Source organism: Rana temporaria, chromosome 4 (genome assembly GCF_905171775.1).
Source record: "Rana temporaria chromosome 4, aRanTem1.1, whole genome shotgun sequence".
Taxonomy (NCBI): Eukaryota; Metazoa; Chordata; class Amphibia; order Anura; family Ranidae; genus Rana; species Rana temporaria.
Genome location: NC_053492.1, coordinates 362,107,616 through 362,123,876, shown reverse-complemented (window position 1 = coordinate 362,123,876; position 16,261 = coordinate 362,107,616). Strand labels below are relative to the sequence as shown.

At 44.7% G+C, this 16,261-nt stretch overlaps 1 protein-coding gene across 1 annotated transcript; it reads left to right on the top strand.

Moving 5' to 3' along the window:
- Window positions 1–4,426: 4,426 nt before the first annotated feature.
- Window positions 4,427–15,673, top strand: FBXO5 (F-box protein 5). Its single transcript, XM_040350888.1, has 5 exons — window positions 4,427–4,668; window positions 9,527–10,234; window positions 11,293–11,383; window positions 12,354–12,524; window positions 14,601–15,673. The coding sequence occupies exons 2-5, from the start codon at window positions 9,558–9,560 to the stop codon at window positions 14,850–14,852; spliced, it is 1,191 nt and encodes a 396-aa protein (XP_040206822.1). The 5' UTR covers window positions 4,427–4,668; window positions 9,527–9,557; the 3' UTR covers window positions 14,853–15,673.
- The last annotated feature ends 588 nt before the right edge of the window (window positions 15,674–16,261 follow it).

Below are 16,261 nucleotides of genomic sequence, written 5' to 3'. Positions count from 1 at the left end.
GGATGGAGCCATGTTTTTTGTTATTTTGTTTTTTATATTGTTTTTGGTGGAAGGGGGGGCTAGCTGTCAAATAAGGGAGGTGCGGGGGTCGGTCTGTTTGTAACATGTTACACCCTGAATATGGGTGTAACATGTTACTGAAGGTCATCCTTTTACCACTTCAGCCCCGGAAGAATTTACCCCCTTCCTGACCAGCCATTTTTATTTTTATTTGTGATACGGCACTGCGTCGCTTTAACTGACAATTGCGCGGTCGTGCGATGCTGTACCCAAACAAAATGTATGTCCTTTTTTTTCCCACAAATCAAGCTTTTTTTTGGTGCTATTTGATCACCTCAGCGTTCTTTATTTTTTGCGCTATAATCAAAAAAATTGTGACAATTTAGAAAAAAAGCTTTATTTTTTACTTTTTGCTATAATAAATATCCCCCAAAAATATATAATAATAATAAAAAAAAATGTCAATATGTATTCTTCTAAATATTTTTGATAAATCACAATAAGCTTATATTGACTGGTTTGCGCAAAAGTTATAGTGTCTACAAACATAAATGTATTTATTTTTGTTTTACCTGTAATGGCGGCAATCTTTTTTTTTTTTTTTATATATATTTGGACTGCGACATTGAGACGGACAGATGGGACACTTTTTTCACACTATTTTGGGACCATTGACATTTATACAGCAATCAGAGCTATAAATGGCCATTGATTACTGTATAAATGTCACTGGCAGGGAAAGGGTTAGCACTGGGGGGGGCGATCAAGGGGTTAAATGTGTATCCTAGGGAGTGATTCTAACTTTGGGGGGAGGGGACTGCCTGGGGGAGGAGACTGATTGTTGTTTCTAAGCAGTAGGAACAACAGATCGCTCTCCTCACCCTTGACAGAGCGGAGATCTGTCTGTTCTCCCGCTGACGTCTATCGCGCATGGGCCTACGTCACACGGCTATTGTACTATACTACCTATACTTCTTAAAGTGCCTGCCGTACAGCTACGGCGATTTGCGCTGGATAAACATTCTGCCGCTGGCAAGCAGTTAACCGCTTGCCGACCGCCCACCGTAGTTTTACGGCGGCAGGTCGGCTCGGGTGCTCAAAATCACGTAATATATCGTGCTCGCCCCTGGTGCCGATGCAAGTGCCCGGCGGGCGCGATCACCGCCGGGCACCCACGATCGCTCGTGACAGAGCGAGAACCGGGAGCTGTGTGTGTAAACACACAACTCCCGGTTCTTTCAGGGGGAGAAATTACTGATCGACTGTTCATACAATGTATGAACAGCGATCTGTCATTTCACCTAGTTGGTCCCACCCCCCCTTCAGTTAGAACACAATGAGGGAACATAATTAACCCCTTGATCGCCCCCTAGTGTTAACCCCTTCCCTGCCAGTGAAATTTTTACAGTAATCAATGCATTTTTATAGCACTGATTGCTATAAAAATGCCAATGGTCCCAAAAATGTGTCAAAGGTGCCCGATGTGACCGCCATGAGGTCGCAGTACCGATAAAAATCGCAGATCGCCGCCATTACTAGTAAAAAAAAAATGTATTAATAAAAATGCCATAAACGTATCCCCTATTTTGTAGACGCTATAATTTTTGCGCAAACCAATCAACGCTTATTGCTATTTTTTTTTTTTATTAATTTTTTACAAAAAATATGTAGAAGAATACGTATCGGCCTAAACTGAGGAAAAAAAAAGTTTTTTTTATATATTTTTGGGGGATATTTATTATAGCAAAAAGTAAAAAACATTCATTTTTTTTCAAAATTTATAGCGCAAAAAATAAAAACCGCAGATGTGATCAAATACCACCAAAAGAAAGCTCTATTTGTGGCAAAAAAGGACGCCAATTTTGTTTAGGAATCACGTCGCACGACAGCGCAATTGTCAGTTAAAGCGACGCAGTGCCGAATTGCAAAAAGTGGCCCGGTCATTGACCAGCAAAATGGTCTGGGGCTGAAGTGGTTAATGAATGTAGTAAAAATTGCTATAAAAAAAAACAAAAAAAACATTGAGCTTTAGGCTTTATGTAGATGGGCAGTGACACCCATTCTGTGCGCTGACCGTATTTGTTATTGTGCTTGCATCTGCCCCGAGCTGCACGCAAGCAGCCAAAAGCGGTAGATGCAGAAACTCCACAGGCACAGCCGTATGTCAAAATTTGAGAGCTGGTGCATGGATCCAAACGCACACTGCTTGCAGTTGGGATCCATGTGAAATGTTTCCATGCAGCTGGGAATGTGCATCTGTTGTATCAATATCCACCTCTATTGGCTGCAGCTTGCGTGCAGCTCATGGCAGATGCAGGCACAACAACAAATGCGGCCTGCGCACAGAACAGGAGCAGATACCTAGGATCGCCAAAACTAACAGTTCTCCATCCCCTACCTCCAATCTACTGGGACGCATCACAGGTACTGGAAGGCTGCGGGATCATTCACAAAATGCAGTCGTGCATGCGCAGTGGGCAGCTGGTTGTGAAGCCACAAAGTGTCACAGCCAGCTTCCCACAGTTCACATGCTGGTTATGAGGACTTGAGAACCAGTGAGGCACCAGCCTGGGTGAGGACATCGCTGGGTTCCTGGACAGGCGAGGGTCTGTTTCTTGAGGCTGGGTTCACACTATTGCGAGTTAGATGTGGATTCCCCTCATCCTATGCGCAATAGCAGGAGATTTTGATCAGCTCTCTATGGAGCCGGTTCGCATGTCTACGCTGCGGCTCCTGTGCGTCTTTTGGTCCATTTCAGGTCCGAATTCAGCCAAAAATGGTGCAGTGGACCCAGCCAACCCGGCCTAAAAGTCAGCAGCTACAGTTTTTGTAGAAGCTGAGTTCACATATATGCAAATTGGATGCGTTTTATACTCCTTCCAATTCACATGACGTGAATGTGACAGACTCTCAATGGAGCCGGTTCACACATGTCGGGGGTGGCCGGGGTGTGGTTTAAAGAAGAAAAAAAAAGGGTCCTGTGCGTTTTTCGGTCTGGTTCAGGTGTGAATTCAGCCAAAAATTTGCACCTGCATCGGTAAACAGGAACGCACCAGACCCTGGACTGCAAACCGCAGCCGCACATATGTGAAGCCAGTCTTAGACCCCTTTCACACTGAGGCGCTTTACTAGCACTAAAAAAAGCGCCTCTCCTGTCACTCTAATGTGAGACCCTGAGGGCTTTCACAATGGACGGGTGCGCTGGCAGGATGTCAAAAAAGTTGTGCAAGCAGCTTCTTTGATTCGCTCCTAAAGTGCCCCTGCCCATTGAAATCAATGGAACGTGATGCTGTAGCAGTGCTTTTAACCCTTTTTCGGCTGCTAGTGGGGGTTAAAAGCACCCCGCTAGTGGCCGAAAAGCGCCGCTAAAACTAAAGCTAAAAATAGCGGCGCTTTACCGCCCAAGTTCGGGCGCTGTGAGTGTGAAAGGGATTTTAAAGGGGTGGTTCCCCTAAAAATAAACTTTTAACATTGCATTTCCTACATTAATGACAATTAGAATCGGCTGGTTTTATTAAAAAAAAACGTTCGTAAGTACCATTTGCTGTAGGCGTTCTCACCGCCACTTCCGGGTACGATGGTGGGGCTGGGCGTTCCTAATTGATGGACAGGCATCTGACCGACACATACATCGCGTCACGAGATGCCGAACGTCGGTGCGCATGCGCCGTATAGAGCCGCATCTCGTGACGCGATGTATGCGTCGGTCTGATGCCTGTCCATCAATTAGGAACGCCCAGCCCCACCATCGTACCCGGAAGTGGCGGTGAGAACGCCTACAGCAAACGATACTTACGGACGTTTTTTTTTTTTAAATAAAGCCAGCCAATTCTAATTGTCATTAATGTAGGAAATGCAATGTTAAAAGTTTATTTTTAGGGGAACCACCCCTTTAATATTTGCAGAACTGACTGAAGAACCACTTCGAAGTCCATTTACAACTACCCTATTCCACTTTGTGGCAACGCTGATTCCAAATTTCACAGCTAAATAGTGTTGTCACTGAAGTGAAAAAAAAATGCATCTCCTGAAAGTCTCAATAGGTTATAAAATCATGTTGAGGAGGGGACTCAGGAACACTGCTGTATTAATACTAATGCAACACTGGATTGCATATGTCGCGTTTTATTTTTTATCAAGAAGCATGATATCCCTGCAACTTCTCTGTACAGAATCAGCTGCCATCATATTTCTCTCAGAACAGCTAAAGGAAGCTTTTGCCAGTAAACAACATGGCGCTTCTAGCACAATGAAGCAGGGACGTGGCTTAGAGCCCTCAAGGACCTGAGAATACGCTATCAACCAATGAGCATCGAAAACTCTAAGGCGCCAACCTTCCCCTCATTGGCCAGTGACAAAGCGGAACTCAGCTACGATTGGCTGGAAGTTTTTAGGCACGAAATTCAAAGGGTTTTTAAATCGTCTGAGCAGCTGGCGCCTTTTATATGACACAGGCACACAGGCAGGCAGTGTGGATAGTAGACGGGCTTCTTAGGAGTGCGCGGTTAGGGCTGAACTTTGACCAATCGCCTATAGATATTTTGTTTTTATATTTTATTACAGCCGCCCGGCTTAAACAGTGATATCAATTTTATATGAAAGGGGCAACGTCCAATCAGCGTGCGATCTGGGATTTAATCCGAGCCGGAGTGGACGGTCTGGAGTCTTGTAAGTAATTTATTTTATTTTTTTTGTGTGCAGAATGATTGCAATCCCGTAGTCTCCCCTAATGAGGATTATTCGGAGGTTTTCTGATGTGTCTTCATAGAGAAGGAGGGAAAGTGACATCCGGGCTCCCGCTATTCTCTATGATCACAAAGACTTCTCCCTCATCTGATCATATCACTGATCACTTCTATCCCCCCCCCCGATCTATCACCCCCACCACCTCCATCCATCCTCTATAATCCACCTCGTATTGTCAGTATGGAACAAGTGTCCCCCACCCGCCAAAACCTTCCCTCCATCTTGTGCTGGGGGAGGGGGGGGGCTCCAGTGTGCGGGTGTACTGGGGCTCTCCACACCTCACAAATATCGGGCACACTTCACATGTGTGTGTATTTCTATAGTTCTGTATCCTTGTGTATAAGGAGAGAATTTAGGCGGGGAGAGGGAGGTGGGGGATGGGAGTCTGCCATGTCCTGATAACAAGCTGACCCTTCTATGTACATTCCTAGAATCACATTTCTCTGATAAGACTTGGGACAAATGGAGTCTTCCCTCAGTCCTTGTTCTGAATTCTGTCCTGTGGTGACCATTGTACAGAGAAAGGCCAGTCACTATGGTTAGTGCTGAGGATTCCTGATACAAAGTATCTGTGTTTATGAACAAAATGGCTGTGCTATAAATTCACAGTCTATGCATTGTCCTGAGGTAACCTTCACCTCCAAAACGCGTACTTGTCGCAGTGCATTACGCCCTGTGCGATGTACTGCAATACAAAGGTGTGTGTGTGTGTGTGTGTGTGTCGGACCCTTCATATTAAAGCAGAACTTTTTTGGGGGGGGTTTCTGACTTCAATGCAGGTTATTCACCTAGGCGAGTGGTCTACATACTGCGTCTCACAGGCAAGATGTGGCCCTTTGCTTGCCTTTATCTGGCCCTCGGGGCCCCCTTCCTCCCAATGACGCATGGCCCCCTTTCTCCCAATGACGCCAATTATGGGGCACCATGCCTCCCATTGCCACCAATTCCTCCCAATGGCGCGTGGCCCCCCTTCCTCCCAATGGCGCGTGGCCCCCCCTTTATTCCAATGACGCCAATTATGGGGCACCATGCCCCCCACTGCCACCAATTCCTCCCAATGACGCATGGCCCCCTTTCTCCCAATGACGCCAATTATGGGGCACCATTCCTCCCACTGCCACCAATTCCTCACAATGGCGCGCGTCCCCCCTTCCTCACAATGGCGCGCGTCCCCCCTTCCTCACAATGGCGCGCGTCCCCCCTTCCTCACAATGGCGCGCGTCCCCCCTTCCTCACAATGGCGCGCGTCCCCCCTTCCTCACAATGGCGCGCGTCCCCCCTTCCTCACAATGGCGCGCGTCCCCCCTTCCTCACAATGGCGCGCGTCCCCCCTTCCTCACAATGGCGCGCGTCCCCCCTTCCTCACAACGGCGCGCGTCCCCCCTTCCTCACAACGGCGCGCGTCCCCCCTTCCTCACAATGGCGCGCGTCCCCCCTTCCTCACAATGGCGCGCGTCCCCCCTTCCTCACAATGGCGCGCGTCCCCCCTTCCTCACAATGGCGCGCGTCCCCCCTTCCTCACAATGGCGCGCGTCCCCCCTTCCTCACAATGGCGCGCGTCCCCCCTTCCTCACAATGGCGCGCGTCCCCCCTTCCTCACAATGGCGCGCGTCCCCCCTTCCTCACAATGGCGCGCGTCCCCCCTTCCTCACAATGGCGCGCGTCCCCCCCCTCCTCACAATGGCGCGCGTCCCCCCCTCCTCACAATGGCGCGCGTCCCCCCCCTCCTCACAATGGCGCGCGTCCCCCCCCCCCTCACAATGGCGCGCGTCCCCCCCTCCTCACAATGGCGCGCGTCCCCCCCCTTCCTCACAATGGCGCGCGTCCCCCCCCTTCCTCACAATGGCGCGCGTCCCCCCCCTTCCTCACAATGGCGCGCGTCCCCCCCCTTCCTCACAATGGCGCGCGTCCCCCCCCCTTCCTCACAATGGCGCGCGTCCCCCCCCTTCCTCACAATGGCGCGCGTCCCCCCCCTTCCTCACAATGGCGCGCGTCCCCCCCCTTCCTCACAATGGCGCGCGTCCCCCCCTTCCTCACAATGGCGCGCGTCCCCCCCCTTCCTCACAATGGCGCGCGTCCCCCCCCTTCCTCACAATGGCGCGCGTCCCCCCCCTTCCTCACAATGGCGCGCGTCCCCCCCCTCCTCACAATGACACCAATTATGGGACACCATTTTGCCCTCCCACTGATGCCAGGGCCGTTCCTCGCTCCCAGTGACGTGGGTGCCCTTTCCTCCCACTGACACCATTTTCTACTCCCACTGGTCAGTCTGGTCCCCTACAGTCTGAGGAACATTAAACTGGGCCTTTGTTTCAAAAGTTTGGAGACGCCTGCCTTTGGCGAATGGTATGTGCTGTGCCTGTTGTTCCTCCTAGGGTATGTATATTGCACTTCCAAGGAGGCCTTGGTGTGTCATTCAGGGGTGCCTAGCGGCAAGTCAACAGGAGGTCCACTAGAAGAGTTGCCGTGATTCCGGATGACATCATGCACACACATGCACCCTATTTGTACAGTGGAGGGGTGAAAAGGAGGCAACATCAAATTGTGCAAGGATACTCTTTAACCACTAGCCGACCAGCTGCCGCAGTTTTACGGTGGCAGGTCGGCTCGACTGCGTGAAATCACGTAATGTTACGTCATTTCGCATTTCAGCCACTAGGGGCACACGCCTCCTGGTGCCGCACACGTGCCTGGCGGGCGCGATCACTCGTTACAAAGCGTGAACCGGGAGCTGTGTGTGTGTGTGTGTGTGTGTGTGTGTGTGTGTAAACACACAGCTCCCGGTCCTGTGGGGGGGGGAGAAATGACTGATCGCATTTTCATACAATGTATTTCCTTAGTCAGACCCCCCCCCCCCCCCCCCCTTCAGTTGGAACACACCTAGGGAACATAATTAACCCCTTCCTCGCCCCCTAGTGTTAACCCCTTCCCTGCCAGTGAAATTTTTACAGTATTCAATGCATTTTTATAGCACTGATCGCTATAAAAATGCCAATGGTCCCAAAAATGTTTCAAAAGTGACCAAAGTGTCCGCCATAATGTCGCAGTACCGATAAAAATCGTTGATCACCACCATTACTAGTAAAAAAATAAATATTAATAAAAATGCCATAAAACTACCCCCGATTTTGTAGACGGTATAACTTTTGCGCAAACCAATCAAACGCCTATTGCGTTTTTTTTTTTGTTGTTTTTAAGAAAAATATGTAGAATACGTAATGGTCTAAACCGGGGATATGCAATTAGCGGACCTCCAGCTGTTGAACTACAAATCCCATGAGGCATAGCAAGGCTCTGACAGCCACGAGCATGACACCCAGAGGCATGATGGGATTTGTAGTTTTGCAACATCTGGAGGTTCGCTAATTGCATATCCCTGGTCTAAACTGAGGAAAAAAAATGTTTTTATATATTTTTGGGGGATATTACAGCAAAAAGTAAAAAATTAGATTTTTTTTTTCAAAATTGTCGCTCTATTTTTGTTTATAGCGCAAAAAATAAAAACTGCAGAGGTGATCAAATACCACTAAAAGCCACGTCCGCACGACTGTGCAATTGTCATTTAAAATGACGCAGTGCCAAATCACAAAAAGTGGCCTGGTCATTGACCAGCAAAATGGTCTGGGGCTGAAGTGGTTAAATGGAGTGTTTGAGGCCACGTATGACAATATGGTGTAAACCGACCCTCAAATGTCTTATGGCTCATGTTTCAATATAGCATAAATCGGTGCTCGACAAAATCTGGGCGCCCGGTCGCAATTGTGACAAGAAATAGTGACCTGGCGCCCGAGGAAGCGAAGGCCGCAAAGCCGCGGCCTTAATTACCGACCGGCGGGGGCACGGAGACACAGGATCCTGTGTCTCTGTGCGCCCCCACTGGCCGGTTTTTGAGGCCACGGCCTTCTGCAGGCCTAAGCTTCCTTCTGTGATCAAGTAAAAGCAATTCTAATGTGTTTTTCACTGCCATCTCCTTCCGTCTAATTGGAGCCCCCAAACATTATATATTTTTTATTCTAACACCCTAGAGAATAAAATGGCGGTCGTTGCAATACTTTCTGTTACACCGTATTTGCGCAGCGGCCTTACAAGCGCACTTTTTTGGGAAAAAATACACTTTTTTAAAATAAAAAATAGACACCTGTAAAGTCAGCTCAATTTTTTTTTTTTATTGTGAAAGATAATGTTACACCAAGTAAATTGATACCCAACATGTCACGCTTCAAAATTGCGTCCGCTCGTGGAATGGCGACAAACTTTTACCCTTTAAAATCTCCATAGGCGATGTTTAAAAAATTCTACAGGTTGCATGTTTTTGAGTTACAGGGGAGGGCTAGAATGATCGCTCTCACTCTATTGATTGCGGCAATACCTCACATGTGTGGTTTGAATACCGTTTACATATGCAGGCGCTACTCACAAGTGCGTTCGCTTCTGCGTATGAGCTTGGCGTGACGGGGCGCGTTTTCTGGCGCCTAACTTTTTTAGCTGACTCCAAGCAAATTTGTCAAACCCTGTCATAAATTCCATCTGGGTGCGGTGTACAGCTGCCTATGGAAGTGACTGGCTATACTCATGTGCAGTATACTGTATGTGAGTACTGACCTAAATATGTGTCTGCTTACAAATATAAAATGAATTGGAATGCATGGCAATGTGTGTTCTAGTTTGAACTGGTCTTTACACTTTGTAGTTTAACATCTGAGGAAGCCATGTTGATTGTGTGGATTTGTTATCATGTAGCATTTACTCAATGTTAAACTGTTTTAATTTACTTTGACAGGCTGTTACTAGTGTTTTACACAACTACAAATATGAAGTGTGGACTTAAAACCCCAACAAAGTTGTCGCCTTCAAAATCCAAGCATGGCTCTAGTCCAACCAAGCATGACTGTAGTCCAACCAAGCATGAACAACCACCTTGTAAAGAATATGGATCTCCTCAAAAACTGGACTGCTTGGAAACCAATATGGACCAATTGTCTCCAACAAAGGTGGACAGCTTTAAACAAGACAGACCAGTCAACAACAAAGAGAACCTGTTACGCAGACTTGAAGCAGCTGAAGTGAACAATATAGATTGTAGTCCTTTACAAGACAGTGGCTACGCTTCAATACTGCACAATGACTCTCAAAGCCAAGATGAAGATGAAGAATTTAGCACCTCACGTCTTCCATCATTTGAGACACCAAAGCAACTTGGCTCACAGAGTGAGAAACCTGCATCAGTATGTTTAAAAAGCATGTTGCCGGCGTTGCGTTTTGAGGAAGCAATGTGTTCTACTTTGAAGAAAAGCAGCAAGGGAAGTCATAGGTTTGATTGGGATGCTATTGAAGAAGTTGCCTCCAGGGAAGCCTATGGTCTTGATAAGCTAATTGGCAAAAAAATGGGTTTGGAAAGAATGGATATCCTTGGTGAACTTTTCAAACGAGATTTCAAGCATCTCCTCTGCAATATTTTAAGTCATCTCAGTGCAATGGATTTAATAAAGTGAGTTTATCTCCCTTTCTTTTTTTTTTTTTATTTTTTTTTTTTTACCACAGATGCCAATGTGTACAGCATTGTTCATTTTGAAGTTGCATGAAATGTAAGTGATAATCTAATAATGGCCAGAATATTACTAGGACTGGACCGAATGTTACAAACTGTCCAGCATTGCTATGTGTGCAACCTGGTAGTTTCACTTCAGTGTTTCAGATTTTTGCCTGCCAAATATAGGTTACAATTCAGACACGTGAACTGTTTTACCACCCAAAAGATTTGTAATTCTGTTTGCTTAGTCGTGTTATTGTATACTTTTGCAGCAAGGGGCAGCCCTATTGCCTAGGTCCTTGGCAGAGTTTAGCTTTCTGCCAGAATGTCTGGTGAAATTTTATGTTTTGAGGCTCTTGGGGTACTTCAAAGTACATTCTGGTTACAACTGACGGAACACAGATGTTTTAATCGATAAATCACTCTAAATTTGCTGGAAATTTATCAATGAGCTGTAACATAGATGTAACAAAGGGCTTTCTGTGATTTGAGATGCACAAGTTGCATGTAGTTATGATTGATCACAGAGTGCTTCAATGTTGAGGCCCCTTTCACACAGGTGCCTCCTATATAGCGAGTTCTCCTTGCTCATCGGTGGATCGCTCTGCTGAGCAGGCGAACGGCAGGTCCCTGCTCACTATGCAGGGTGGACATGGTCCCACACTCCTTTTTGGGGAAATCGAATGGAAACGAAACGGCCTTTGCTTCCATCCGATTTGCCAGGCAGATAAAAAATAGGACCACCAATCATTTTTGTAGGCTGGATCGAATGACAGCGGGTGTCAGCGAACATCCACCGCTCCATAGAGGTGACTGCGGGGTCTGATCAGTTTGTGTTGGTGTGAGAGTAACTGCTACTGCTTTAATCATTCTCTACTGCTAGTGATTTTAGCACGATTGTACTTCAGGATGATTGTATAATAATGTTGAAGGCACATATAGATGTTTTAAATGTAACATGGTATTTTGCATTTGTGTCATCATGGGTCCCTAACCTTATTGCTCTTGCCTTTTAGTGTTATCAGTGTGAGCTCAACATGGAGGAAGATTGTGCAGAGGGATAGCTGGGCTTACAGCGTTTATCAAAAGTGCCACAAAGAAATATGTGTAAGTTTTTCCACTTTCATACTTGGAAGCAAATTATTATTTTTATTTTATTTTTTAATTCAGAATGATTCATACTTGCCTAGGTTGATGCCGCATTTGTCCACTGCTGGCTGTAAGACTGTGCACTGAGTGATCAAACACCACTGATTGCTCAGTTTCCTGAGCAGAGAGCTGCTGACTGTCTTTTCTGAGCCTGGATCAACTCTGGGATTGCAGCTGGCTTCAGCCCGCTGTCTGCTGAAAACGGATCACAGGAGTGCAGAACGAACTGCAGTTCTGTGATTTGAGCTTTGGCTAAACTTCTTCTTTTAAGAAGGTTCACTCTGGGGGGACATCGGCAGCTACAAAGGCTGTAGCTGATGTCTTTTAATAAAAGGAAACTTTCATGTCCAGGGATCCAGCACTGTCCTAACTTGGGCAAGTTCTTCACTAGCCTTTGGGTTCCTGGCACTGGTATCCTAACTGTGGGCAGTCGGTTATGCTGCCTCTGGCTTCAGGTGGCTGGCTGCCCACTGCGCATGTGGGAGCAGTGCTACAGTTTGTGAATGGTCCATAGTCTTCTGGGACTTGTGTCCCTGAAGGCTGCCAAAGGGGAGGGAAGAGAAATGAGTACCTGCTCACCCGCCCAAAAAATGACAGGTTAAATGTGGCAGGGAAAAGCTGAATTGAGCCTTTTGGGTGGAGTTCTGGTTTAAACTAAATTCCTGGGTATTAAAAAAACAAAACACCTTACAGTGGTAGTCAATCCCACTGCAGGGATTAAATACTCATAAAGTCTAACTGTAGAGGTATAACCTTCAGTAGTTTTCACTTGGTGGGTTCTCTGGCATTTACAATACAGAACTGGTCTTGCATTGTATGGGATGACATCATAGTGCAACTGCCTGTCGAAGTGATGAGTTGGCAAATAATGTGAGTGTCTTGTTTCACATTAGAATTGATATTCAGTCATTCATTTTGTGTCAAACAGGAAAAAGAAGCAAGGCATGCTGAACATACTGCAACACGTGATTCTTCTCTGTTCCGGTTACCACTTGCCTCTGTTCAGAAAATAGCCAGTGCTGCATGTTGTGTTTCGAAGAAAAAGTGTAACAAAAATAAACCCTCAACCCCACATAGTCGACACATTGAGTTTAATGAGGTAAGCCTGTGTGGTGGGGGAATAAATTTACTTGCATGAACTTTCTTTTGGTTTGCCTTTTCTTCTTGCTTACTGTAACATGTAGCATTTCATACACTGCTGCTATTCTGAGTACAAGTAAAAATGATTTCATGTAAAATCTCTGTTCAACTTAAACTCGGGCAAATTTTTATTTTCCTATGTAGTGGGGCTGATCACTGTACCAGCACGCTGGCAGTGTCATGTGTCACTAATTGTAGCCGATCACATGACTGTTGTAAACAATGGATGGCTTCCTTGTCCATTTGTATACAATTGTGTTGCTAGCTGTGATTGGTCACAGTGATCACATGGTAGACAGGGCAATCAAAGCCCATCTGTACCATGTGATTAGCTTTGGCTAATCACAAAAAAGACGCTGAATGAACCAGTTTCTTTCAGTAAAAAGGGTTTCTTATACAAGTGACATTCACTGCAAAAGCATTTGATACAGTCCCCACACAAACGCTTAATCCGCAAGCTGAGGTCTGTAGGCATGGACCATAGGGTATGTACCTGGATAGAATACTGACTATGGGGGCCCATCTAAAGGGTGGCTATAAAGTGTACTCAGAGTGGTTAGTGGGGTACCCCAGGGCTCTGTTCTGGGACCAACTCTGTTTAATTTGTTTATAAATAACTTGATCTGTGTTTGCTGGCGATACAAAAATATGCAGGGTCAATAACAGCAGGATATAGAAACCTTACAAGAGACAAGAGGACCTAAATATATTGAGTGGGCTACTACATGGCAAATTAATTTTTTTTTTTTATTTTATTTATTTATTTTTACATTGAAAATGTACGACAATTCACTGGGGGGGGGGGGGGGGGTTTAAAAATATATAAATGCAAGTTACTCATTAGGGGGAAAACCCCTAGGGGATTCCAGGATCGAGAAAGATCTGGGGGGTCCTAGTAAAAGACATACTAAGCAATAGCATGCACTGTCGAGCTGCAGCTACCAAAGCTAGCAGAATATTAGCATGCATTTAAAAAGGGAATTTACTCTTTTACAGAGAATACTAATTCTCCCACTTTATAAAACTCTGGTTTGGCCGCATCTGGAGTATTCTGTCCAGATCTGGTCACCAATCCTCAGAAGGGATGTGCTGGAGCTAGAGGGAGTCTAGAGAAGGGCCACTACATTACTATAGGTACTGGAGGACCTCAATTGAGAGGCATGACTACAAGCGCTTAATGTATTCTCCCTGGAGAAGAGATGCTTGAGGAGAAGATGATATACAAATGTCTCAATGGTGATCCCAGTGTCGGTATACAACTTTTCAGTCCCAGGGAGTGTAATGGGATACTGGGCCACATGATGAGACTGGAAGAGAAACGGTTTAAGCTGCGTAGTTTTTTTTTTTTTTTTTTTTTGTAATATCTGGGAACAATGTAACTGATAAGGCTTCATGTACACTTGGCTGTCATTTACTGTGGCAAAATCGTGCTGAGATTTTGACAGGTTTGTGATTTGCCATGGCCGGCGATCCTATCCTGACCGTGATTCTTCTGCGTTCAGGACCACAGCAACTCTTAAACTCTGCTAAAAGCCTATGTGTACAAGGACAACCTAGGGTTTTATAAAATTGAGTTTAGGGGCTTTGGTAAAAATGCCAAAAGCTTCTAAACTCAAGCAGCTCTGCTGTGTACATGAAGCCCATGATTGCAGAACAGGAATTTATAGATTTCTGATATCAACTTCTGTCTGTTGCCTCTTTGGCACGATAAAAAAACACGTGAAAGCCACTGCTGCAGCTGCCCTAATTAATGAGCATGGATTGAAGTGATTTGCACATGTAAATGTATGAGGTAATTAACATCCATATTTTATATATGGCATGTATAATGCTGACCATATAAAAATAGTTATGGAAGCATTTATTTGGCCGTTTTTTATACACATCCTGGGTGCCACTAAAATTTTCTGTATATTTTCTGAAAAATATCTATCTAGTTTTTTAGTCCCCATATGGGCATATATGACTTATTTGTTTTGTATAGATGGTGGTGTATTCATTAGACCTATATTGACACTTTATTTTAATTTAACAGGTTGGAAAAACACTCAATAATGACAAAAGCCTTAAAGTTTGTAGAAACTGTGGTTCTCCTGCCAAGCTTGATTCCTACCTACACAGAGCAATCTGCACCCGGGAAAGCTGTCAGTTGGACTTTTGCACACTTTGCAACTGTGAATATCACTTTTCCAAAGACTGTATGAGCGGTGTAAAACACAATCATAAATACTTGTCACAACCTCTACCTGGAAGTAAAAAAAGCAAACAGAACTTAAGAAGGCTTTGAATCGTACAAGCACTAAAAAGCAAACCATGTGTTTATTTTATTACTTTGCAATGATCTATTTGGGGCCAAGAGTGCTGGCTGTTAGCCTGTACTGCACAATGCAGATTTAAAAAGGTTTTTAGTATTGGTAAGACTTTTATAAAGTTTATTTTATAGGGAAAATTATTTTGAAAAGTTTTTAGAAATTGTCTTCATAATTGTATGACTAGCCCAAATGTTTCTGAAATTTGGATAAAGTGGGGAAGGGTTAGCCCCCACCCCCATCTGTGTACCATTGGAGAAATTCTTCACTTGCTGTCTCAGACACAACAAGAAGTTGGAGGAAACCTCTCAGTGTGGAAAAATGAAATCTGCCTAACTTGGGAAGTTAGGACAGTTGTCCCAATTAGAAAATATCCCCTTGCCAATTTTCTTTCTTGGCAACAATGGCCACCATACTAATGGGGTTGAGTCTTCCCAATGGGGACACGGCATTTAAAAAAAAAAAAAATGGCAAAGGGTCTAACACTTTTGCTTGCTATCCAAAACAAAAAGGTTTTACTTAAAGTTACACTTTAATTTTACCTGTGAGCTTGTGCACAGACCTTTTTGCTTGTGATTTTATGCATCTTAAATTGGGGCTAGAATTTAATTAGCAGCACCCTATATGGAGTTGGGCTTATTTTTCTAAATATTGTAGCATCTGTTAAGCTACTGCTCTAACAAATACTTTTATTGGTTTCTAATGTCTGTCCCAGGCATACATTTTTATTTTTATTAAATGTTCGGTTTACAAGTTTAACACATTAAGTTACTGAAATATAATAAAAACAAAAAAAAAACTCTAAGGTTTGCGCCTCTGAGTTTTTACTGTATATATTTTTTTGTAAAACAATCCAGTGCTGTAAATACTGTAAATGTTTTTAAGTGTTACTTTTTATGTCATGTTTGTATTTACGTGTGCAATATTTATTTTTGCACTATATGAAATAAATTATTACAAATTTAAGTTTGTGTGGATTCCTAAAATTGCTCCAACTCATTTTATTTTAAAATGCTAGTTACCTGTTTGACTTTGGTTTCAATGGTTTGTAGCCTGCCTGGAGAAAGGTATGCAGTTGGTTTTGTAATTTTCCTGATATGAATAGGTGTTCAGGTTAACATAATGGCAAACTATCAATTTGGTCAGCAATAATGGCCCCCAGTAGTGTCTCTTAAGGCCTCATTCACACCATGGTGCAGAGATGTTAGGTTTTTCTGCACATGTTCTGCAAGGGTTTAAGAAAACAATGGTTATCTGTGCCCTGTTCACACCACAACTTCTACGCAGAAATCTGCAACGTGTATGCAGTTGTCTGCATAGGGAAAAAACAGACCTAAAATTAACATTGGTGTGAACAGGGCACATAACTAACGTACATGAGAACTTG

What these genes read in the sequence shown, in the direction of transcription:
- FBXO5 (XM_040350888.1), top strand. Translation starts at nt 9,558, where the DNA reads ATGAAGTGTGGACTTAAAACCCCAACAAAGTTGTCGCCTTCAAAATCC. An exon ending in AGTGCCACAAAGAAATATGT is followed by an intron (nt 11,384 to 12,353) that starts GTAAGTTTTTCC and finishes TGTGTCAAACAG; the next exon opens with GAAAAAGAAGCAAGGCATGC. An exon ending in GACACATTGAGTTTAATGAG is followed by an intron (nt 12,525 to 14,600) that starts GTAAGCCTGTGT and finishes TTAATTTAACAG; the next exon opens with GTTGGAAAAACACTCAATAA.